General features: G+C 33.4%; 1 protein-coding gene across 3 annotated transcripts in view; it reads right to left on the bottom strand.

Annotated features, from left to right (window-relative positions):
* The window catches only part of LOC124357749 (acid phosphatase type 7), a 50,208-nt gene extending 37,508 nt beyond the window's left edge, over positions 1-12,700 (bottom strand). Inside the window, exons 1-2 of one of the 3 annotated variants that reach the window (XM_046809779.1) lie at positions 12,577-12,700; positions 4,943-5,106 (exon numbers count right to left, since the gene is read on the bottom strand). In XM_046809779.1, coding sequence (XP_046665735.1) covers positions 4,943-5,096 — 154 coding nt within the window. In that variant the 5' untranslated portion in view covers positions 5,097-5,106; positions 12,577-12,700. The other 2 variants (XM_046809781.1, XM_046809778.1) reach the window with 2 other exon arrangements.
* Between the last annotated feature and the right edge of the window lie 14,809 nt (positions 12,701-27,509).

The following is a 27,509-nucleotide window of genomic DNA, read 5'->3' as shown; positions in this document are numbered from 1 at the left end:
TTATAAAGAAAAACTAACTTTTCAGTCTATTCTTCTAACTAAAGTATTTAGAGTTGAGTCCTATAAAAATAACACTCTGTTGTTCTAATACATGAACATAAACAATGCATGGAATACAAGTGAATACACTTGATATTAAAATATTTAACACGGCTAGATTAAATTCACAGTTTTGGTACATTTTAAAATTTGTCACATTAGGTCAATTGGAAATAGAAAATTGGATAATGATTGTATTGTATATTGTCTAAAAGTTCATCCATATAAATAATTGCCCAGCACAAGTAATAATTTCAATTATTTTCTTACGAATAAGTATAAATTGTAAAATTTCTATAACATCTCTAAAAGCCACCTATAAGTTCATAAAGAAAACAAAATAGGAAATTAAAAAATATTAAGATCAGATAACATCTGATCCACCCTAAGAAGTTCACTGTTTTTTTTTGTTTTTTTTAACAAAAATGTTATTGCTATGGTAAATCCGATATAAATAGGTATAAAAGAAACTAAAGCTTAACTAAGCAGTATATTTAAGTCTTTTCCAAGTGACCCAGATGTTTATTTAAGGTAAACATATCAATTTGAGTATCAGTTATTTCCATTGTAGTTATAAATCATCCATACATTTTCTGCTATTTACTGACTATCATATAATACTGAGAAAGTAATTGCATCATTATAAAGAAGAAAAATATGCAAGAACTGAACTTTGGCTCCCAACATTTCAAGTAATATTAAATGCTTTCTCCTAATAACTTCATACTGATTGCAGTTTACTACATATGCAACTCATTATTTTAGAATTTTTTAATAATTTATCATAGAAACTTCATTTTTCATGGATACAAAAAGCCTTGTTTTAAACAAATATAGATAAAGCAACTGATTAATATCCAAAAGGTTAGACCATTAACATACATTACTACTATAATTGTGGGGCACCCAGTTCTACAACCAAATATTGAAGAGTTTAATTAAATTCATCAAGATAATATTCATGTATGAAACTGTGCTATTTGTACACGTCAATGGGTTTAATTAATGCATGAGTAAATTACTAATATATCCATGTTAAATTAGGACCAAATGGTCCTTTCTTACATTTAACCTAATGTTTTGACACCTATAAAAGTTTTATACGTATGGTACCTAGAATTGCCAACATTAAAGTTGCTGGTTTGTAGTGTGAAACGAAAACAAATCAAAACTTCCTCAACATAGCAATAATATGTTTTGCTGCTCTAATCAAAAATATGGTTCTTATGTAATCCATGAACAAAAGTGACTGTTAATTAACATAAATGTATGACTATGGTAAAACAAAAAATTGATATGACTAACAATAGGTTTTTAACCTCCCGAGCGTCCATCATATTTCCCTAAACGTCCACCTGTTTTTATAGGTTTTGCAGTCTTTTTTTGCATAATTCATAAAAAATCTTAAGAATGGTTTAAATATTACAAATTTTCCTTTTGCAACAGCCTGTGAAAGGGAAAAAAAATATTTTAGAAAATATTTTTTTATATAAAAGTATCCACATGTTATTATTATATTACTTCTAGAACAATTTCATAATAGGCAAATTACAGCAAATTTAGTCATGAACACATAAATATACAGCGTTATAGGGTTCTGTGAATATATTCATAATGTTATACAAACTTACATGGATATGCACAAATTTGAATTTTTCCCTATTTGGTATTGCTAAGTAACACAACAATAAAATGTTCTACTGATGTTGGGGCAGGCTGAAAGACTACTTCTTCTGGTAGTGTTCTTGTGAGTTCATCAATTAGAACCATCTCAAATTTTCTTCTGGGCATAGGCTTGTCTGTCTTTTTTGAATATAAGATGAATATAGTCAAAAATTGCCATGTCAAGGAGATTATAAAAGATTTTTTTCCAATAGCAAGTGGTGGTCCACGAGCATGATATGTGATAGATGGATTTATCTTTCATGTCCACTCCGCCCATGTATAAATTATACTGCTGTATCATGTATGGCTTTACAGCCTCAAGGTGACTTTTAAAACGGTAGGTCTTGGCCACGACAAGCTGTTGACAAAAGGTATACTGGTTTTTCGGGTTTCTTTGTTTGTTTGTACCTGCTAATACAAGCCCTCTTCTAAAATAAACACTCTGTTGTTATATTATTATAATATTACATATATATTAATATAATATTATGCCAATAATAGTGCGGGTTGAATTAATTTGATCAGCAAGTGCCCGCCATCTTATTTCAAGACGGCGACGTTTAGAGAAAGGTGCCGTCGACTTAAAACAAGTCGGCCAACGCTCGGAGGATTAAACAGTATAATATTAACAATGTTGATAACTGATAAGAAAATATCAGAAGTGCATATGATACTAAAATACACCGCCCATTTATTAACCCTTTGAGTGCCGGAGCATCGCTATTTGCGATCCTGCGTTATATGCAAGAAATGCCAGAATCGCTATTTGCGACTTTTGCAGTAACCCTTATATTTTTTTATATAGTATTTATCTAAATTGGCTCAATGACTATACATACGCATTCCAAAGGCTTTAACGTAACTTTTGATGAAGGTTTTGTTTAATTTTGGGTAGATTCTTATTTTTACGGTGGTTGTAAAGAGAGCGCATCCTAGTCGAGTTTAGAATCGACAGAGACACGGACGAGCCGTCACATCTTTTTTGATTGCGCTGGTGTTTATTTCACAAATTATTGTAAATATTGAAAGTTTTTAAGTGTAAATGGGTTTGTAGTGTTAGTATCTTCATATTTTTTTGTTTGTTTATGTTGTTCTAGTCTGTGTGTAAGTAGAACAATGACTTGACTGTGAGTTACGGTGATCGTAAGCGGCTAATACTTTACTAAATACATTTGTATATTTTTTATGTTTTTTGTGTTTGTTCAGTAATATATATCAAAAATGAGTCGTAAAAGCATTGCTGACAATGAAGACCTAGTATTGCAGGCATTAAATTCAAGCATTAGCAATGTAGACAAGACACAGAGTGTTAGGTTAGGTTAGAAACTTTCTGGTTTTGTAGTGGTTCATATTTTCATATTTATTTTCCAAACTTTAATTATAAGTATAAAAAAAGTTGTTCTATGTTTGTGAAGAATTAAATGGAGTATAAGATAGCATAACTGAAAATGAAAAAAATAAAATATTTCAATAACACTATGTTGTGTCAAAATAAAAAACAAAATGTTTTTGTTAAAGTTTTTTTTTATTGGTATAAAAACGTTAAATTACTAATGAATGTATTATATTTATAAAGAAAATATATTTATCTACAAAACAAACAAAAATCCAGGACATTATACCAATAAACAATTCTTTTATAAATTTTTAACCAGACCCTTGCAAAATCAGGCATTTTGGCTCGGGATTTCATGCATACCATATAGCAAAACGCCGTGGCACTCAAAAGGTTAAAGAAATTCCATTTATACATTCTAAATTACTCCTGTAGTAAATGACATTATGGACAAAATTTGTCTAATGTTTTATTAAACCTTTTATCACAAATATTCTTTCAACTTTGAATGTGTTAATATTGATGAAATATTATTAATAACCATACAATTATATTTATAACCCTGATTACACAAATAACAGATTCACTGTTTTCCTTGAATAGTCTTAAGTGGTTTTATCACCAAATATACCAGTGAAAAGTAGCGTTTCACAATTCCAAGCGCACTATCTACCAGCATTATCCAATTACCAAACTAACAAGGTAGGAAGTTCACCACACTATATGTCACGTGGCAGGCTTTGCTGAGATTGCTTGCTAATTTCAAATCTATAGCTCATTTCATTCTTGAGATATCCTGCAGCAGACGTCTTACAGAAAATAAATGTTTAAATCCCCATTATACAAAAGAGAAATAGTATCAGCCAACTGAGTGGTTGGCATCAATGATGCTAAGACCAAAATTCCACGGTTGAACATGTGGCTTCTTAGAACTCTCTCTTGTCTATATAGGAATGAAGTTTTATGGAAAAATTCAAGTTTACAGATAACATATTTCACCAGGCATCTCGCCTCATGATATATTCACATGTCTGATCATTGAGTTAGGTTTCAAATAATAAAAGTTCTGGTGACCTAGGGAGGGTACTACAACCCTAGATTACACTGAAATCAAATCTTGTCACAGACTTTTTATCACCGACTTTTAAGTCTATTATTTTTTTCTTTTTACTCTTCAATAAAAAAGTCACATCTTAAATTATCATATCATTGTACAGTTTGTTTACAAATTTATTATACTGCTATATTCTTGTTGCTATTATGGTAACCCAAAAGACCACTGCAAAAATATTCCATAATGCTCAGCCAAATCCAAGGAATGACATGCACCATCATCAGTCAGTGGTTGTCTATACAAAAATAAAGCTTCATGCAAAATTTCAAGTCTAAAGGCCATCATGTAAACAGAGAGCAAACAGACAGACAGACAAACACAGACAAAAATGCATTTTTTCTGCCCTTTGAATGATAGGCTTCGCTAACGCTCAGCCAATAACACACAGATAACTACTAAAATAGTTACTATTCTAATATAATATTTCTTTAATCACTTAATTAGCCAATAAAGTCAGAGTTACATGAAGAAAGTTAGTGATGAGCAAAATTTAATAGGCTTTGCAAAACTTATAAGTTTCACCGCAATATTTAGGCAAACTATACGAGTACAAGTTTACCTTGTCTATTTAAGAGTGTTTTTGACACAGTTAACATGAACAATTTCTTGAAGAGCGAGTACATCAGTCAAGTACTCAAATTTACCAATCCAGCCACTATTTAGCAGGTCAACACTACCCTAATAAGTGTACTATCTATTATTTGTGTAATTAAAAGTACCATCTATTATTTGTGTGATCAGGATTTGTAATAAAATATTACTGAGATCATTTAACTAACAGATCTTACCTCCCATAGACAGATGAACCTGTTCAGGCTGAAAATAATATACATTCTTGACGCTGCTTACTTCAGAATCTGTTAGATTATTGCTCGTATCTATCGCTGCGAGTCCTGTTAGAAACAGCACGTATCCGAGGCACCAGCATAATGAAGACATCATCCTACCAGTCCTACAGACAAGAATAACATTAAATGCATAAGTAGAATTGTGGAAAACAATAACTATTTGCACACTTTATTGAATGGTTTGATAAGTAACCTGATATGTCTTGAATTTATCGTACACAGTTTTTAAGTCATACAAAAGAATGATTCACATGCACTAGGTACTTAACAATACATAATCTTTATAAAGTTAATGATGTTCTGAAATTTAAAGTAATGTTTGAAGATGATACATGTATTTCTAACTGTACATTAAATTTCCAAAACCAGGGTCTATAAAAATATCATTTCTAATGTAAAAATTATTTAAAATACAGACGAATATTATGCTATTTAAGTAAATATTTAAGATTCCTGTTAAGTTTTTTTTTTTGTTTCCGGAATATTTAATAATAAAGAATTTCTGAAAATATTTGTTGTGGAATATACACAAAGTGGCATATCCTGGTTGCTATAATTACAACATTACTTGTTTTCCAGAACTTTATCTAAAACTATTCAAAAGAAGGTTATCAGTAATACGTAATAACTTTGTCTGTATACTGTATACACAAGTAAACACATCCATGGCTACAAAAGATGTTCACATTAAGGCATAATTTTATTTTTATCTCCCAGAAAAATTATCTTTTGGCACATACTCTATTCCATAGCGCATATATATATATATATATATATATATATATATATTATTTATCAGCCTTATCTCAGATTTATACAGGAGCTTCAATGTGATAGTGTATAGTAGTGTTGTGCTGGTATACAAATATGTTTTGACAGTGATGATTTACAATTTAAAAATTAGTTTATTCCGAGACTAATTTTACCTTTCAAACCAAAAATTAATACGCTTCTTCCTTAGACCAAGAGGAACCTTTTATATATCAAGTTTCAAGTTTTGGATCCTTACTATAAAGACATCGCACAAACTGATAGACAGACTTTCAGACAGGCAGGCAAACTGCCTTTTGACTCCAAAATCAATAGACCTCTTCCTTGAATCATGAGAAACTAATATACCAAGTGTTAAGTTTCTCAGACATTTCTATCAAGACTAATTGCATAAACAACAGATAGTACTAATTATAGAAGTACTTACAATTAGAATAAGTGTACAAAGTGCTGTCCTGTTGTTTGGCAGGGTAGCACCCTCAGTTTTGTTTCTCCTACCAATTCTAATTTATTATTTATGTCCAGTTAAAAAAAATATATATTTGAACAACATTTTGTAATACACCAGGAGACATTTGCTTTCAGCTGTTAATTATTAAGAAGATTTTAAAAAGTGCTTGTTTGTATTTTTTCAAGCCATGTGTTGAAGATAATATGATATTCAGTCTCATGTTTGATGTTGATATTCAGTTTAAAAGTTAATTTTATGATTAAGTGGAATGGAATCAATAACTCTATTTATGATGAGGGGATATCATGCCTGTGTATGATCTTTTAAAGAAGTTGCTTCTTTTTTTTAATTACAGGTCCCCATATTGAAGTCTACTACATTCAAAACAGCACAACATTTTGAGGAGACTAGCAGTATTAAAGATGGTCAAAGAAGGAGTAGACCCTTATCTGCTATGAATAAAGGTGAATCCTTAGAAATAATAAACATCTGTCAGAGTCTACATCATCCGTAAGAAATGCTGCTTCAGATCACGATATAACCCGTAAACAGTTCTGAAAGTGTTCAAGAAAACTCAAATCATGTATAAGGTTAATTTGGCCTCAGAGCTTTCAGATGATTTCGACTGAAGACTTCAATTCTCTGAAATAATGATGCAGATAAGTAATGATAATGATGTGAAATAATAAGTGTGATGATTCACACAACTATTTAGCTAACATTGTGTTTTCTCACAAACCCATCTTAATCTGAATTGAAATATAAGTAACCTTTGCTAGAACCGGAATTTAATAGGTTATGGTTTCAGCACGATGATGCAACACCTCATTAGAGTGTACACATAAGAGTAATGCTGGATGTAGAATTTCACCGTCATTGGATAGGACGTGAGGGGGAATAGAATGGCCACCTAGATCGCCTGATCTAAATCCTCTAGAATTTCTTATTGGGATATTTGAAACAAAACTTTAATTTACATACATATGCCAACATATGACAGCTAACCCAGCACATTACTGAAGAAGTTCAACGGAGGTTCCTGGTGTATAACAAAATGTTATTAAGGGATTACCCCCAGAGTGGCCACTAGTTTTTTTTGTACAAGGAGAGGGAATGAACCGGGAGCTTATAGCTGTCAATGATAAGATATCTCCCTACACACATTGCTCAATTTGTGAAACACTCTCCAACAAAATTGTCTAGGTTTGTTTCTCCTCTTTATTTTTGTCCTGGGACACACTGATGATTAAAGATGGAGTACATTCCACAGTCATTCCATTGCTCAGAAACTGCATCCAGGTGTTTCAAGAATTTTCTAATAGGATTTAGTAACCTTTGACACATCTAACAGTGAAGAATTGCTTCACACAGAATAGTTTAAAGGTATAATGTTGACAAGATTACTAAGATAAACTCCCCTGACTTAAAATCCCACTGATAATCTTTGAGCTATTTCCAACTGAAGACTCAGGAAGGTGGATTACACAAAAAAAGACTAAATGATTTTTACACTTTTGAAAATCTGGTTCCAGGATGAAAAGTTCCTTCAATAGTGCCTAACTCTTGCCAATTCATTGCTTAGATGTGTAAAAATGGTAATAAGCTGGTTGCAATATAATAATCGGGCACCACACCTATTGAATCATCAATTTTCATGATTATACCGAAACCAAAATGCTGTACCAAATAGGAAGGAAATAGTAAAAAGTAACTAAATGCCACACTTTGTTGTTAGTTACATTTTATAAATACATATATTCCAGATAGTTTTTATTCATCATTAAATTATTATTTTTTTAGATATAAAAAAAGTTGAACTATACTGTAATTTGAAACACAAATAATGTAATTTGTTTCCAACAGCATTAGAATCATTGAGGATTGGAAACAAGAACCGATCATCATAAAGAGATGTAATTTTCACAGTAAGTTAAATAAATAAGCATTTAAAGCCGCCGGTAAAATAAACCCTTGCAAAAAGAGGCCTCCAGATAATACCAAACTACTAAAGAACAATAACAACTTATAACAATACAGATAACCATTAACAACAATAATACAAGGACCATATTACCAAAAATAATTACAAGGACAACACTAAAAAATAAATAATAACAAGAAGAATGACAAGTAAATTCTTAGTTTAACACAAAAAGAAGCAAAATCATTGAAGATTCCCGGATGATTGGTTGGTTCTAATTTTCTTTAGCCATGTTAGCTATAATGATTCAAACCACTTTTATCAATTTCTTAAAATAGTATGTTTTCATTTCCAGAAGGAATTTTTAAGCAGTCACGATCCATAACTGCACAATAACTGATAATACGTTTTAAATTTAGGTTATATCTCAAATAGTCCATCAATCTAAGGAACCAAAGGGAATCTGGGTTTCTGGGTGGAGGAGATAATAGTTAGAGAGGGGTAAGCATTTGTGGAGGAGAAAATCAGAATACTAACATTCAGGCGAAAAAAGTACAATGAATTTTAGAAGGCCAGGTTTTTTCCTGTAGTTAATCTGTAAAATCGATATATCTCCAAAAATAGGTGCGGCGAATGAGGGTTATATTGTAGTATAGTATACCATGGGTAATTCTAAGCAATATATGGGTCAACCTCGATTTTTCTCATATTACAATATAATGTTCCAATAGTCAATTAGAAAAGGAAATGACTAGAATTTCTTGCCGGAAAGCAGTTATAGGGAGCAGGCAACCGCCAGACGGTCATATATTGCTTAGAGTTACCTATTAGTGATCAGGGGCACTGACGTGATCTGGGCTTCAAATTTGGAACTACTCGAGTTAATTTTTTTTTCTAAAAGAGCAAGCAGCGCGAAGCGCTGCGCAGCGGGCAGGCATCGTGCGTGATCTTTTTTTTTATTAAAAATGTCTGATAAATTGTTATTACATATTACAATATAATGTAGGTAATGTATGTAAAACAATTTTAAACACATAATTACATGCTGGAAAGCAAAGTAAACCAATATAATCCTCCCAATACAAAATCTCCGTAAAAATCTGGTAAAGGAATCTGTGTAATTCCTTTGGCCTGAATCAATTCAGTATAGAAGAAGATCACGCACGATGCTTGCCCGCTGCGCAGCGCTTCGCGCTGCTTGCTCTTTTAGAAAAAAAATTAACTCGAGTAGTTTCAAATTTGAAGCCCAGATCACGTCAGTGCCCCTGATCACTAATAGGTAATTCTCGCGGTTGCCTGCTCTCTATAACTGCTTTCCAGCAAGAAATTCTAGTCATTTCCTTTTCTAATTGACTATTGGAACATTATATTGTAATATGAGTTGCCTGCTCCCTATAACTGCTTTCCGGCAAGAAATTCTAGTCATTTCCTTTTCTAATTGACTATTGGAACATTATATTGTAATATGAGTTGCCTGCTCCCTATAACTGCTTTCCGGCAAGAAATTCTAGTCATTTCCTTTTCTAATTGACTATTGGAACATTATATTGTAATATGAGTTGCCTGCTCCCTATAACTGCTTTCCGGCAAGAAATTCTAGTCATTTCCTTTTCTAATTGACTATTGGAACATTATATTGTAATATGAGAAAAATCGAGGTTGACCCATATATTGCTTAGAATTACCATACCATGTATTGAATGTGTATAGAAAATTTTATCAAAATCGGCTTGTACATTTTTAAGGAATGGCCACCCATAGGTTATTCCTGTAGTTATCCTGTAAAATCGATATATCTCCAAAAATAGGTGCGGCTTAAGAATGAGGATTATATTGTAGTATAAGTAGACCATGTATGGAATGTGTAGAGACAGTTTAATCAAAATCGGCTTGTACATTTTTGAGATAAAGCCATCCACAGATTTGGTTTTTTATTATTTGACATGCAAACTCGATAAATCTCCGAAAATAGGCTCAGCCTGAGAATGAGGGTAGTAGTATAATATATCGTATGACAGCAGCACAAAGCAGAGGGCGTTGATAAAGCAGTTGGAGGCGATTGGAGGCGTTTGGACTTTAGCACCAGGCGCCCTAGCGAGGCGTTTGCCCGGGAGAGTAAACTTGAGCAACTATTTGTAAAAGACAATTTTCTATTTTTGAAATCCCAACAATGATCAATACATCTTACAATGCATGTGTGTAGGAAGTAAACTCAACAAACTGGATACATACAGTAATATTTAATCTTATCATACTAGACACAGAAACAACCTAGATTTACCCCAACAAAAACTCAATTTTCACAAACAGAAAGCCACTTATATGGGTGCTAAATTTTTTAATCACTTTCCTTCAAATATAAAGAGCAAAATTGATGAAAAGGCTTCCAGTATTTTCTAAAGAAATATTTGCTTCAGCATTCCTCCTACTCACTGGAAAAGTTTTTTCCTAAATCTTTATAAAAAATTAAGATGCTCAGTAGACACAAAATTTACTTAAACTACTTAGAAATTAGGCTACTTAATCTGATTTTTTGATTAAATACATAATTTATGTACTTTTAAACGTGTTCGACACTATTGTTGTATGTATGTACAGACTGAATAAAGAAATTTGATTCTGATTCAGATTGGATGTAAATATAATTCCAAGGTCACAGATCTCCATGCATCACTGAAGAATGTTTGAGACAACCTTTTCCGTTGTTATTTAAAGCATAACTGCAGTATAATGAGAGGCCACCAACACAATCAGATGATGATTATCGAATGACATGGAATCTTCGATATCCATGACCATTCACAGGACTGAAAGCAAAATGTCGGACCAAATTCGTAATAGATATATTTCAAAGAAAAATATGGTTTTGCTTTTTTTAATGAAAAAAATTTACAGTAAAATATTAATATAATTTACAAATTAAAAAAATAAATAATTAAGATAATTACAACAAAAAAATAACATTTACTTACCATACATAATTTATTTTCAAGGTTAAACGTGACTGCTTGTGAAACAAAGAAAACACGTACGTCACTGTTCTTGCCACCATTAGTCAATAACAAAGCATAATTTTACTTTTAAATTTATTTCTAAAGAAGTTTTTACTTTAAATGCATTTTAAATGATGATGTCGAATTGAATTAAGCTTTAAAATGTTAATATAGAGATATTATAATTTATATGTAAAAGAAATGAATTTGTTTTTTAAAATGTATAAAGTAGCTAAATTGTATTTAAAGTACTCTTGAGCTGCCATAGTACTACTACTTCACAAGATAGACATGTGTTATAGCATTTAAAAAATGCTCCAATGGATCACCACAAATAATTATAATTTCTTGTTAATACATATATTCTGCAAAATGGTTGGCAATGCAGATAAAGACCAGTTTTTAAGATTTCTTTATTCATAAAAACATTTTGAGCCAATATTTGCAAATTCACTGCCATCGTTCTTGTCATTGTCACTAACCTTCTCCTAGGCCTACATAAACGAACTGCTGGTAAAGACATCACTAGCAACAGCTGGTAATGATGTCACTAGTAACAACTAGTAATGCCATCACTAGTCTAAATAAAGAAAGCTTGCAATTATTAATTATGAATCAATATCTATATGTCAAATGTCGTATTCTATAGTATCAATATTTACAATCGATAATCATAATCCGATTGTGTTGGTGGTTGCTTATTATACTGTATACCTACCCTAAAGCATTAAAAAGAGATGACAATAATTCATTGCAGTTAACAAACACAATGTTTTTTTTATTCAATAGCTTAGGCATTTCTAATCGATAATTTGGTACACTGATTCAACTGTAATGGTGGCCGCTTACTATACTGCAGCCTACATCTCTATGTAAATGTTATAGGACAAAGGTTATTTTGTTTAGGAGGATATCCTATATAAATATTATGTGGATGTCCCTAAATTAAATTAGTTATGACACAATATTCACTAAACATGATGAATTTCATATTTCATTGATGTTTTTATAGCAAACGCCTTACTAGGCAATTAAATTATTATTTTAAAATTCCTTTTATGTGCGATACATGCACACTAATTAGGTCATTCATAAGTAGCTAAATTATATAACACAAAAATAAAGCCTAATTAGACTAGGTCAAAGCTTATGTCTAAACTGAATCGGTTAATCTTGAAAGCCATATAAATCCAAGCCTAAATAAATTATAAAAAATAAAAGTGCATAATACATTTTTACTTAGATCAAATAAACAACGTCATTGTCTTTACAGAAAATATAATAATCTAATAGGCAAAACACAATTTAACCGACGTACATTAGACAATTAATAATTTGGTATTTCTTCCACGAGTCACTAATTACCTACTTATAATTTTATAACTTCGTTCAGCTGCAGATCTAATCTATTTACACAATTTGATTTTACTAAACTAACCTGTTTCAAAATAACGCCCCCTCTGTTGACTTTTCTTTGTTGTTATTATTCTTCGTCTTTTGCGTCTCTTCCTATTGTCCTAAACAATACAATCATGGTCAGGTCAGTCGTCGTCTGTTCGTTGTTGATTCTAATGTTGTACGCACACGTCAGTAAGTGCCACCTTAACAAATCATAATATCCTAAAAACTTTTGGATTTTAAATTACCCTTATAATTCACTAGTAAGTTAATAAGAATATTCCACTGTTTTCACTTGAGTTTCTCGTTATTCGTGTTTTAGGATTCATTGATTCATGTATAAGTGCTTGAAAAATTAAAAAAAGGAATTAAATAAAGGCTTGAACGGTGTTGATGAGGCGACAATATTCACGAAAAATAATAGATATATACCAATTTTTATTTCTAAAAATGTTTTCAATTTCAGTAATCTAATTAGTTATCCAAATTTGGCTTTTAATGAGATTTTTATCGAAAATAATAGTATTGTAAACTATTTGAGAACGTATCTAGTTACGTTTCAGTAATAATTCACAATAAGAACTATACAAATCTGAACCTTCCGTACTTGCTGCCCAATAAATATGGCTGATACTACAAAGTTTTGTAAAATACGAGTACATCTTAGTAAATCTCGCAAATACAAGTATGTTACTACTTCTCATAATGTGTCAACCTTTATTTTATTTTATTTCTTTTAATCTTCAAACTAAAAAGGCCGTTTCAACTATTTATCAAGTGGTAACGATCAATAGTGTAAAAAATAACAAATATTCAGTTTTTCAATTTAAAAGATCTCTAATTATTCTTTATTTTCGTAAACTAACTTAAAAAATTACTTATATCAAAATTTATTCTTCAATATTAGCAGAATATAACGATACAGGTCTTAGACATGCAACATGATTATTTATGAGTGTGGTGATTATATAATTATTGCTGGTGACCTGGCTAAACACACATCATGCGATGCACTTTTGTATTATAGCCTGGACTTTAGTGAAGTCTATCATTCGCGAGGCTGGAAATATTTCATTTCTGTCTATCTATCTGTCTTTCCGCACGATATCTCGAAAAAAATACTCTATAAACTTGTAAGTTTCCATGTATCTTCATTTTTATATGAGCAACACTGAGTTTAATTATGGTGCATCTCACTTCATGAGATTTTGATGAGCGTTAGCGAATATCTTTACATCGGTCTTATGGGTAACCACAATGGCAACGAGAAAATTACAGAATAAATAAATTTGGAAAATAGCTGAGTACAGTCATACGATGTTCAACATGTGACATTTGATTTTGGAGGCAAGAAAAACATAATAGATTAGAAAGCCAATGTTATAAATTTGTGACAATATTTCTTTTCGGTCTACTCTTTCGTTTTAGTACCATCCTTAGCTCAACGAAACCTTTATTATTTTAACACTGATTTGAAACATAACTTAAAGAATAAAATAGTGAATTATCATGTACCAAGGTATCATGAGAAATATTTCATATGTAAGCTTTAAATTTTGCATTAAACTTAATTACTACATTGAATTTTGCTGAGTATTATTGAAGCCCTTTACTCACTGGATGAAACCATATCACTTGCTAATGGATTTACAATTGCTGTTCTGTCTGCAGGAGAGATGCAAAAATTGATGTTATGCGTGATTCTCTGTATGTTTAAAAATCGATATTTGTTTGCAGGACATCTCAAGAATGAAGTTAGCTATAGATTTGATATGTCAAGCAACCTCACTGAAGTCTATTATGCGACGCGAGGTGAGACGTTCTCCTACCTTGTAGGCTACTGTAGAAAGTTTAAATAATAATATAGATCGCTTCTAATGGTTTTAAGAAGTTTAAGATATGTTAGGCATATCACAAAAGATCAATCAATTAATATATTCTTACATATTAATGATTTTCATTCAAATAATTTCACCCTGAACTTCCGTCTTGTTGCAGTATTTCTAGTTATAAGAGTATTGCGGATTGCAGTGTAGTATCAATTTCAGAATTAAAGGCCTTCAATGCAATTTCGAAATTATAACTCCATCGCATAGTTCTCTTTAAGCGCCATATTGACGTACACTTCAAAATACGTAGTGGTTGAGCGTTAGCGAATCATATCATTTGACGGGCTGTACAAATTTAATTCATGTCTATTTCTGCTAACTGACCTATACACTTGGAAGTTTTGCATGGAGCTTTATTTCTATAGGTTCACAATGTTCCGTGAGATTTGACGAACCGTTAGCAATTATTTGTTCACTGGTTTTACAAGTAACCATGATTGCAACTAAAAAAAATAACATCTATACTATTATATACAAATTTAATGGTTTTTATGTGGGTGTCTTAGCGTGTGTTACTCAATTACGAAAAAACTACTCGACCGATTGTATGCTACTGTAATTTTATATAGACATTTTTAGGGTCCCTGGTTGTCATAAAGGAGTATTCCTTTTTTTAAACCCCCCCCCTAGAAAATGTTTTTTTTATAATCTACCAAAATCAAGAATAATAAGTATAATAATTTATATACGTAAAATTGTATAAATGGCAATAGCCTTATTTAATTCAATAAACATTAAATCGTAAAAAGGACTTGCTCCGCCGGGACTCGAGCCCGGATCTCTCACTTGCTGGGTGAATGTGCTACCATTACACCACAGAGCCCTCACTTTTTACTACTCAATTATTTTTTATTTTTAATAACCGTTTGGTTATTTAAACGCATATGTTCAATTTCAAGTTCAAGTTCAAAAGATCTTTATTCAGAGAATTACAAAAGTTGAATACATGCAAAACATTAACAGTACATGCAGTTTATATATCTATCATTACATGCATTTTTAACCGTACATTCCCAATGCCCCTATAATGGCGCGTGCGGGAATTAAAGTTGGCTTACTAAATTACATTGCTTATTTTTTGATATGTGGCAGATACGGCCAAATACAAAATAACTGAATCGTAAAAAGTGAGGGCTCTGTGGTGTAATGGTAACACATTCACCCGGCAAGTGAGAGATCCGGGTTCGAGTCCCGGCGGAGCAAGTACTTTTTGCGATTTAATGTTTATTGCATTTATATACGTATAAACAGATGATAGTAAATGTTTGTTATTTATCTGTCGGGGTCAGTTACACGTTTCATCAGCTGTTTCATTGTAAAAGAACGTTAGTGTTTATTTATCTTAATAATATTATAAAAGTGAAAAGCCTTTGTTTGTTTGGCTTTCACGCGTAAATTATTCAACAGATTGTACTGAAACTTTACAGGCATTTATAGACATTTTTACGGCACTTGGGATGAATATCCTAATTCAAAGAGCATGTCTAATGTAATCAACTGTTCCGTGTAAAAATTGTTTATTATTTTAGATTTATTTACATTTATAGTGAGGACAATCTATACAAAATTCCAAATATTTTGACGCAGTTTTAGATTTCAGCGATTAGGTAAGTTCTCATCTACCTTACAAAACACCATAAAATATAAAATGGTCAGTATTTGACACCGAAGCCTCTTTGAAGCAGTCGGTAAGAACTATGTTAGTAAAAGTTCGCTGGACCTGTACTTTTCAACTAACTGTTACATCCTTACTGGATATAATGTTGCCTTTCACTTGGAAATTACTGGGGTTTTAAATAAGACACAGTTAGTTGTATATTAAGACCGCCACACGTTTTTCAACTCGTGGCAATGCATACACTCTGCAAAAACATTTTCCTAACAATCAACTATTATAGAACTAAATACTCAACGTTAGATGTTCCTCCCCTTTTAAATTCTGACTTACATCCTGTCAGAATATACAATACAGCAATGTAGTGATAACACAAAACATGGGCTATTATTATAAAAGAGTACAAAGAATATAAACAAGCTTTACTTAATAAGTGATACAATGATATATTAATTAATATATCAATTAACCAAATTCGTATGATGAGCATGTTGAAATAAAAAACTTAAAATTAAACACTCTACTCAGAAAAATAGTCTATCACAAGTTTAGTCGATCTACTGGTTTCCTAAACCTACTTGGAAAGCGGCTCTGTATATTGCCCGGTCAGCTTGCGGTGACGTCGCAAGTGGCGTTGAGCGTACAGGGGTGGAATGAGTGTGAGAAGGACCCAGCTCTATTCTTGGAGTTGACCCAGTGGGTCTCGGGGTGGAGGAAGGGGAAGTACCGTTCACTGGTGTCCCCCTTGGTCCAGGTGATTGCTAAAAATACTCGTCAGCTGACCTGTTACAGACTGGGGTAACAATAAATCTTCGGGGTGTACTTGCCTTCCATTGTTAAGATTTTCAGTTTGTTTTAATAACAATTAATTGATTAATGTGTAGCGTTTCCATACCATTTCACCGTGTACTTTTACTAAATACGAAACATGACTTAACATCTTTAATATTGTCCTCTCAATCCATTTATTTTGTCTCTAAAGTCTCGCACAAGTAAGATTTATCCTAAAAAAAAACTCTGACACTACTCCCTCCTACATAATTTAACTTGTTTATTCTAATTTTTAAGTACTGTTTTAGATACAGAGGGTCTAATTAAATCTAGTCTGCTTCGCAACTATCGACCAAACATAAGTTCAGCCAGTAACACTTGCGTTGTACTGTGGATAGCAATTCTATAGGCTAACAACAAAATTTATTTAGCACTTGGTCTGCATTATCTTTACAGCCTAAGGTATGTTTTAGTAATTTTTTAACAGTTTTAACAGAATTTTCTGCTTGGCCATTGCTGGTTGGATGATACGGTGGAGTAAACATGTGGTGAATACCATATTTGCATTCAAGAAACACATGGGAACAAAAGAGTGGACAACTATCCGACACAAATTGTTCAGGAATTCTAAACCTTGCAGATAAAGGTCTTAATTTAGATATTGTTTATTTAGCTAAGGTTGATGCAACTTCCTCTACTTCTAACCATTTAGTGTGAGCGTCTACTATTATCACATACAGTTTGGATTTAAGGGGTCCTAGAAAATCTACATGTAACCGTAACCTTTGCCACAGTTTTTGGTGGATACTCTACATGCAGAAATACTTTTCCCGGTGCTTGGCGTTAAAAAAAGACATAATGGGCAACTAACTGCCAGCAATAAATTCAATATCTCTATCAATACCAGGCCACCAAAAATATGACCTAGCCAATTTCATTTTCACGACGCCCAAGTGTCCATAAGGTATAATCACGCGGTGCCCTCACATTAAAATTTCTTGTTCCACAGTTAGTTCACTCTGTCTCAGGAAGTAAGGCTTTAGTACACTGTTTTTATGTTTTACTGGCCAGCCGTGTAAAATAAAGCCTAAGATTTTATTACCGAGGTCTTGTCTTTACTGGTTTCTTTCTTTACATCATGAACATTTAAAGGGATTTCATTTCCCTTTAAATATATAATTCCTTTTAAGTACCAGTATAATACATATCATCAGTTGTGCCATACGGTTGATTTTAGGTTTGTACATTTAACGGTAACCTAGATAGAACATCAGCAGGACCATTCGTTTCAGATCTTACATATTCAATGTTAAAATCGTAACCATATCAAAATAGTGCATAGCGTTGTAATCTACTTGTTGCATACGCAGATAACCCTTTGTTATGACCAAAAATGGGTAAAAATGGTTTGTGATTAGTCATCAATTAAATTTCTTACAAAACAAACACTGGTTGAATTTCTTAATATCAAATACAATTCCCAAGGTTTCCTTATCAATGACTGAGTACTTGAGTTCGGCTGAGGTTAATGACCTCGATGTAAAACTGATAGGTCTTTCAGTACCATCGGCTTCCTGTTAGAGTTAAGAACACTACCAAAGTCATAGCTTTGAACTATCTGTATACAGGCGTAATGGTAACTCTGGATTATAATGTGCTACAATATAAGCGGTCACTGATTTTTGTCTTCATAGATTTAAACGCATGTTTACAAGCAGCTTTCCAAATATATACAGTGTCCTTTTTCTATAGTTTAAACAATGGTACAGCTAAGTTAGACAAGGTTGGTACCGTATAGACTTAGCATAATAGTTTACTAAACCTAAGAAAAACCCTTTAAGTTTGGTTACATTCTCCGGTTCCGATGTCTTCATAATCGCTTCAATTTTACTAGGTGAAGTTTTTTTACCCTTCATTTTAACCCTAAGTACATAATATAATTACTCTACAGACTCACAAAAAAACTGACAATTGTTTTTACTGACCGTTAGGCCACTACTACTTAGCCAGTTATATACTTCTCTTAGCCTAGCTAAGTGTTCATCTTGAGTTACTAGAATGTCCTCCAGAAAACATACTACTTCTGGGATAGCCATTAATAACTGTTAAATAATCATTTGGAATATTCCTAGCGTAGTGAAAATTCCATACGGTACTCGGTTGTCTAAGCTAATTTGAAGACAGATCAATTTTAGAATACGTTACACCTTACTGTAAAAATTCAACAAATCCTCGATCGTAGGAATAGGATGCCTGTCAACTTCTAAGTAAGGATTTAACGATACCTTAACATCTTCACATATTCATTACTTTTTAATACTGGAACGATAGGCGTTCAATTCAATTCTGTTTTCTTGCACAAGATATACAGAAATAGCAATCGGCAATGTAGAATAAATCTAAACATAAACATAAAAGTGCTATCAACAAATCAAATGTCATAGTACTCAAAAGAAAGGAATAAGCATAGGTACAAACAACAATTATTTACATTCAAATTTAAAAGCCACTGTGAGAGAGGAACCATTTACATAATACCATTCCTTTACTATTGAGTACCTCCTCAGGTTCCTTTTAAAAATTGTTTCCTCACAAACACCTTTCAAATTTTGAGGGAGAGCATTATAAAAAACTAGCTGTTTCCCGCGGCTTCGCACGCTTTTCGTAAGCGTTACCCGTGTATGTGCACTTCTGGCTCAAGTAAATTATATTTCCAACGCCGATGTAGAGTTTGCTTTGTTGCCACGATCAAGAAAATCTGTATATGTTTATAGCCATTGTACACGTACATGTGTTTTATTATAAAGTGGTCTAACACTCAAGCTTTAAGTTCAACCAGAAATCTATCTTCAAGACAAATATACATCATAACTTAGCGCCTTCAACTAGTGTTTGGCTATTAAATATTCGTAAATGTCTCGTAATTGCAGTTTATAATGTGCAGGCGCTTTGAAAACTATTATCTTTGGCAACGCCACCTGGAGGCGAATTACATCAATAGACATAGCATAAAAACCTTATTTGTGGAAAAATACATATACATACAAATTTTCGTAATGATCGGTCAAATAGTTTACGATTCCATAAAGGACAAACACATAAACAATAATGTATATATATATATATATATATATATATATATATATATATATATATATATATATATATAGACTAGCTGTTTCCCGCGACTTTGCACGCTTTTTGTAAGCTTTGCCCGTGTATGTGAACTTCTGGTTTAATTGAATTACATTTACAACGCCGATGTAGAGTTTGCCTTGTTGCCACGATGAAGAAAATATGTTTATGTATATAGCCATTGTGCACGTACATGTACTTTATTATAAAGTGGTCTAACACTAAAACTTTAAATTCAATCAGAAATGTATCTTAAATACAAACATACATAATAACTTAACGCCTTCAAATAGTGTTTGGCTATGTAATATACGTAACTACCTCGTAATTGCAGTTTATAGTGGTATGTCTAATATTTTGCAATTCTATAAAGGACAAACACACAAACATTCATATATATATATATATATATGTGTGTGTGTATGTATGTGTGTGTGTGTGTGTGTGTGTGTGTGTGTGTGTGTGTGTGTGTGTGTGTGTGTGTGTGTGTGTGTGTGTGTGTGTGTGTGTGTGTGTGTGTGTGTGTGTGTGTGTGTGTGTGTGTGTGTGTGTGTGTGTGTGTGTGTGTGTGTGTGTGTGTGTGTGTGTGTGTGTGTGTGTGTGTGTGTGTGTGTGTGTGTGTGTGTGTGTGTGTGTGTGTGTGTGTGTGTGTGTGTAAACGATGTAAGGGAGTACGAAGCAAAATGCCGTGCCTTGTCGGGTAGGCATGAGTGCTTCTCACTAACGGAATCTGACACAGATGCTTCCTCACATACATGAAAACTCTAAAAATGTAAAGGGGTGTCATTGTCAGAATGGTGAGATTCCTAAATAAACCATGCCATGAATGAGGATTTGGGCCCCTACATATGATCCGTACAGCTCTCTTTTGGATCAAAAATGCATGTTCTGCAGGAGAGGCACCACCTCAGACCTCAATCCTATACGCCAACAACGAAGCGAAGCATCCGTGGTAAGTAGTCACCAACCCATCTCTGTCCATAAATGTACTCAGAGTTTGCAATGCAAAACACGCTTGACTCAGTTTACCATATAACCTAGATACATGAGTAGATCACTGCAATCTACTATCGATGGTTACACGCAGAAAACACGTAGCTTGATACGGTTCTATTGAAGTTTTTATGTTAACCTACATACCAGAGGGTTGTTTATCGTTTGTTAGAAACTGAATAAAGGTCACTTTCTTAGCATTTAACATTAGGTTACTTTTCGACAGCCAACTGTCAATATTTACGAGCCATCAAGAAGAACAGTAGCATCATCCGTAGAGTACCAAATTGGCGTTCTCCCTGCACACATGAATCTTGTTGATGTAGTGGGCCCAGAATGGAACCCTGCGGCATTCCATACTTGTTCTCAATTAAATCTAATTTCGAAAACTCAAGTTGAACGAACTGTGTCCTGCAAGAGCAACGCCTCTAACTCCATATCCTTCGAGCGTAGAACACAATATGCCATGGTCTACACGATCGAACACATTTGAAAGGTCGCAAAAGATCTCTAAGGCTGTCTGGCTTTTTCTAGGTGGTCAATAATTTGGTCAACAATAGAAATCACTGCGTCAGCTGTTGAATGATTGTGTCTAAATCCAAACTGATATGGGACCAGTACATTGTGGCGATGTAAAAATGCAGACAAACGAGAACAAACCGGCATCTCCAGCACCTTAGATACAGTAGGCAAGAGAGACACCGGTCTATAATTGTCCGCAGATTCCCGATCAGCTTTCTTAAAAACTGGCACAACTTTAACTATTTTGAAACAATTTGGTAAAACACCACCTACAATTGTTTCATTGAACAGAATACGTATCAGATTTAGAAAACAACCGTAATGTTACTTCAACAACCAAGCGGACATTTCGTCAACACCCGAAGACTATTTGGTTATCATTGATATGATGCTTTTGTTCTGTCTCATCCGGTGTGATTGGTGTAAGAAAAGAAAGATTGAGGGACTACTCTTCCACGTGAACAGCTTCCAAAAAGTTCTTTTTCCACCTTTTCTTTATGAAAAAAGGTAGTGGTCTTGGTTTGAAATATTTTGGTGAAACATCAGGTTTTAAATTAAGTTCGATTAGTTTCTGTTTATAATTTCCTAACTTATATGTAAGTACATTTGAGTACTCTTGATTATTCACAACAGAACTACTTTGACTGTTATTTATATCTGGGTTGTTCAATTTTCCATTAGGCCTAGTTAGTTTTACTATTCTAACTCCTTTAACCAATCTCTCCCTAGAAGAGGATTCACTCCATTAGCAATAACATACATGGTTAAATATTGAAATTGATTTTCAAACTCTACTTGAACATTCAGTTTCCCCCAATAATTTGATTTGGTGGTTAGTACAAGAGCTCAAAACAAGGTTTGTTGACAGCAATTCAACATTTAAAAAATTACTTTGATAATACTTGTCGGAGATTACACACACATAAGCTTCCGTGTCAATTTCAAAGGGAATTACGTTACCCTCTAATTTTAAATCAATTTCAATTGGCTCAACTCTCGGTTTTTATTTTTCAGTAGGTTTTACACTGTATAACCTGAATTGATCAGACAAATCAATCTCGTCCCTGACTGGTTTATTTTCTACATTTAGTCCTTCCCTATTATCAATGAAGTTTTGTTTAGGCTTAGGCCTATCCTTTCTGTTGTAAACACCTGACTGAGGCATGATCTTACTTTGTAATTGAACATTTAATTGAGCTTTGTTTTGGCTTAGGCCTAGCATTGAACATAATTTTACATACTTTAGATAGATTCCCTATCTTATTACAATTATTGCAAATGTACTCACGGTACCTGCACACTTTGGCCACATGCCCAGTACTACCACAGCAATAACAAACATTGCCGCTGTAACCTGCACTTGATGTAATGCCGCTGTTGTTGTCATTTACTCCCCTCGTTGATGAGATGAGACGGTAATTGCGGGATTTCTGTTGTCCACTGCTCCATGTGATGTTCTGCACCCTTGTCGACTGCGATGTGAATTGAAACGCCAAGGTTGCTGTATCGTTGTCGGCTGCCTCTGCCTCCAATGGCAACGAGATCTGCCAACGAAGGCAGTGGTCTTCTCATATGTCAAGTCTGCCTCTCCCAATAAACGTTTTTTCATCGAGTCACTTTTAAAGCAACTCACTAAACTATCCATCAAGTAATCAGACAATTTGTCTTTGAACGCACAATGAATTGACAAATGTTTTAAATGAAGAATGTATTCCGCTACAGACTCATGTTCATGTTGCATTGGTAGACCTTAATATAAACTTATAAAATGATGGTTTCGATGATAAACATTCACTAACTTGACTAAATCATCATATGATTTAGTACTTGGCTTGTCCAGAGTACACAGATCTTTCAATAGATTGTAGGTTTTTATGTCAACCACAAAAAAAAAACAGACTAAAGTACAATTTTTCTGTGCCTTTATGTCATTACACTCACAGAAAAGGTCAAAGCGTTTAATATATGAAAACCATGACTCCAGCACTGTCAAAAACACCGACATTGCCGATAATACCTGCAATTTTGTTTCCGCCAAACAAAGAGTCGAGAAATAATGGACTTGGAATGGCCATACATAAAAATTAATTGTCGTAAAAGTGCACCTTCCTTCACTATACGCCACTTAACCTCACACAGTGCACGTGTTCATACTTGTCGCAGTAAAAGTGCACCTTCATACACCTTTAAGCGAACTCTCTGTTTGTCCTCGTCGCCACTGTTTCATCCTTATTGGATATAATGTTGCCTTTCACTGGAACATTACGGAGTTTTTACCGGCAATAATTGATTCAACTCGTGTAATTGCATACACTCTGCAAAAACATATTGCCAACATTCAAATGTTATAGAATAAAATACTAAAAGTAAGATACATGACACAAATGTACAAATTCCAGCAGCTCTAAATGTTCTAAAACATTAACAATATTTATCAGTTTATAAAAACCAACAAACGCATAGTATCAAATATTAAGTATTATATCTAAAAGACAATGTTATTATCTAACTTCTACTATAAATTTAAAGACGGATAAAAAACCCATCTTACTTCGCTTTTGACAGAAGTAGGTTTACATATATATATATATAAGTACAGTATATATATCACCATCACCAGCTACCTTAACGTCATTATAAGGTCTGAGAGAGAAGACAATTGAGACACAATTGGCTGCTCAGTTGACATCATGTACCTGTGTTTAGTTACCTCAGCGGTGACAATAGACGTGAGGAAGATCTCCAACCGCTTGTGGAACGAGGGACTTTTCTTCATGCTAGTACACAGTACTCTCTCCTGGCCTATATACGAACTAATGGTGTCATATCTTCAATACCGTCGTTTTGCTGGGTCAGTAGGGCTAACCATATCAATTGATCCAACAGTCTCTGCAGGTGTGTCACATGGATTACTACTTGGATCCATATTATACCTGTGGTACACCAATGACATCCCGCTTTCTCACAGAATAGACCTCGAACTCTACGCCGACGTCGCATTATTTTTTAAGCGGTCAGCGCATCTTTATCAATCGTGCATGTAACTATATTGAACTCCTGTAACTATCGTTCAAGAAGTGGAGAATAAAGCTGAACATTGCCTTAAATGTGAAGATATATTCTTCACTAGTAAGAAGTGGGGACCAGTTCTTCGTGAGAGCCTTCACTTCCATGGTGAGAGACTACGGTGGACCACCAAATGCTTGGGAGTAGTGTTAAACCACAATTTTTACCACTAAATCAGCCGCATCAATCTGGGAAAAGCATCTCACAACGATATCTTTTCGCTGCGTAAACCAAGACCTCATCCTTTCTTCAGAGAAAACTAAGTTGCTGCTGTATATAATCATCATTGGTCCAGTACTTACTTACGCCGCACCACCCTGGTACCCTTTATCTGTCACGACCAGGAAAAGACTAGAAACTTTTCAAAACTCCACATTGCGTTTGCTGATGAATCGCCATGGTACGTCAGGAACATAGTAATACTTCGTTCCATGGGTCTACCTGCGATCCACGTTAAGGACCAAGCTCGTTAGCTCTACTCAGCCGCTGAACAGTCTGAGTAGGACTACTCGTACATCAAAGAGTGGTTTTCCTGGATGTGTGTCCCATCCAGAAAACTATAGGGACTTTAGTAGGGCATGTTTGGACGACCTGCTCTTGGCAAAATCACTTCCAGAATACTACTGACCCAACGACCCCTCTTCTTACATGACACACTATATTGAACTCCTCTCTCCAGGCAAACGTTCAAGAAGTTTGTCTTCCTCACGTACATTATTGCACAAACGCTCCTCTGTGAGCTAGGAGATCTGACCCAATGACTCCCCTTCTCACCTGATTCACACTGTATTGAACTCCTCCTCTCTCCAGGAAAAATCTTCAAGAAGTTTGTCTTCTTCACATGCATTATTGCACAAAAGATCACCTGTGAGCTAGGTGTTCTGTGTCCTGCAGCCATTGGGATTATTTCTAAAAAAGGATTAAAACCTGCCTGGAGCTTGGAAGAGTTACACCGTACAAACGATATGTTGCATGTAGAAGTTTTTATTTGTCTAGGTTTATTATTACTGGGATTTTAAACAATTACAGTAAAATCCACAATTTATTACATCATACTTGTGTTAACTCAAAAAATAAGGATTTTGACTAGAGCCTCCCTTCATATTTATTATTTCTCATACAACCCCGGAAACTTTTCAACAAAATAGTTCAATTGTTACAGAAATAGTTGGAAATATTCAATATCATGAAATATTGGAGATAAATTCAAGACTTTCAGAGGTACTTATAAAATAGGTTTACTCTACGACTTCAAGGCCTCATCTTTAAACTCAAATCTAAAATGAATCAATAGATTGGAATACTTTTCAGTGACTATCACTTATCTCAGGATTGTTTGGAATGCCATTAACAAAAACTCGTATACAAATGATGTCCCTGTTTAAATAAATGAAATTTCGTGCGTAGCTGCAGGTAACTGGCAGTATAAACAAATTTGTAAGCAAACTGAGTACAATCACATAAGATTATTTGACATGCAACATTTTGTTCATGGAGTAAAGTGTAAGAATTATTAAAGTTAAATTAAAGTTAATTGTAAATGTAGGTGACAAGATTTGTTTTTGCGCTGTAGTACTTTTCTCGGCTTACAAGAACTTTAATTATTGAAACACTATGAAACATAACTTAATGAACAAAAAGATAAATGTATTACGTGGTAAGATATGTAGAGAATATTTCATCTGCAGACTGAGCTAGTTTGAAGCCTATCATTCAGCAGGCTGACAAAATAAATTTCTCCTTTGTCTTGTTTAAAATATTGCATTGGAACCCTAGCGAAGCCTGTTAAGCGCCATGTGGTGTGGCGTTCACCTCCCTGGTAATATTCTCGTAAATCTTACACATAGTAACTTCTAATAGGTACTTCTCTACATGTTCACATAACCAGTTTTGCTTAATAATTTATGTGATTATGTATGGTAATTACGTTCTTTGCAAATACTCCAACAAATCCTACGAAAAACATTTCTGCTCAATTAAATTTATAGACAGCTTTAATTAGTTATTACAATAATCCTGTTCACATAATCAAAGCTGCCAGCTACATGTGTTAATATAAAAATACCGTAATGTGTTTCCACATCGAATTAAAGAACGTCATATTTTAGTGACAATTATCTTGATTAAAAAGTTAGCAATTTATTTTTAGTAGAAAAGGTATAAAACTTGTTTTAAAGCTTTAAAAACTATAACCAAAATATGATAATGTACCATTATATTATTTCTAAGACGATTTCAAAGTGTATTATACAATATTATTTCATTTAAAAATGAAAGAGAACAGCTTTTTATAATTAATTCATACATAGAAAACCTAGAAATTTAGTGCTGATTCACGTAAGCCCTGTCGGGTTCTTAACAGCTGATCATTTTTATAATAATTTAAAACATCTCCATGCTTTTAATTGTTTGCGAAAGGCTATGCCAAAAACGATCCTTTTTGAAAAATTTGCTCGTCGTTACTGTGATTCTTGAAAACGTTCAGCAGAAGCAATGTTCAGAATTCGGATTTTATTCCTCCCTATTATCTCATAAGTGGGGCACATACTTTAATATTTATCCGCAAAATAAAGGCAAATAACAAGATGTATATTCAATCTTATGAGTTCCGTTGTATCCGCCAATCTTATAATTTTGTTCTCAGATATTAATGTCTTGGTGGGTAAAGATGGAAAATATTATACAACTTAAAACGCAATGTCTTCAAGCTTTCATCTATTTAACTAAGTAGACTATACATGTCAAGTATAAATTCATTGTACCTACTCCTCAGAAAGTGGAAGAACAAGTGACGTGTCAGTCAGATATTTGTTTTTTAAGAGTCAGTCCGTTTTAAAATTATCTATAAAGTTAAAATACAATAAGTTAACTAATTATAGCTGGCTGCACTACCACCGAAGGATATGAGTGACAGCATATATTCACTTGAGATATATATATATATATATATATATATATATATATATATATATCCATTAGTAT

This window comes from Homalodisca vitripennis, chromosome 3, assembly GCF_021130785.1.
Source record: "Homalodisca vitripennis isolate AUS2020 chromosome 3, UT_GWSS_2.1, whole genome shotgun sequence".
Taxonomy (NCBI): Eukaryota; Metazoa; Arthropoda; class Insecta; order Hemiptera; family Cicadellidae; genus Homalodisca; species Homalodisca vitripennis.
The sequence above is the reverse complement of the archived record's forward strand: the minus strand, read 5'-3'. Positions and strand labels throughout refer to the sequence as shown.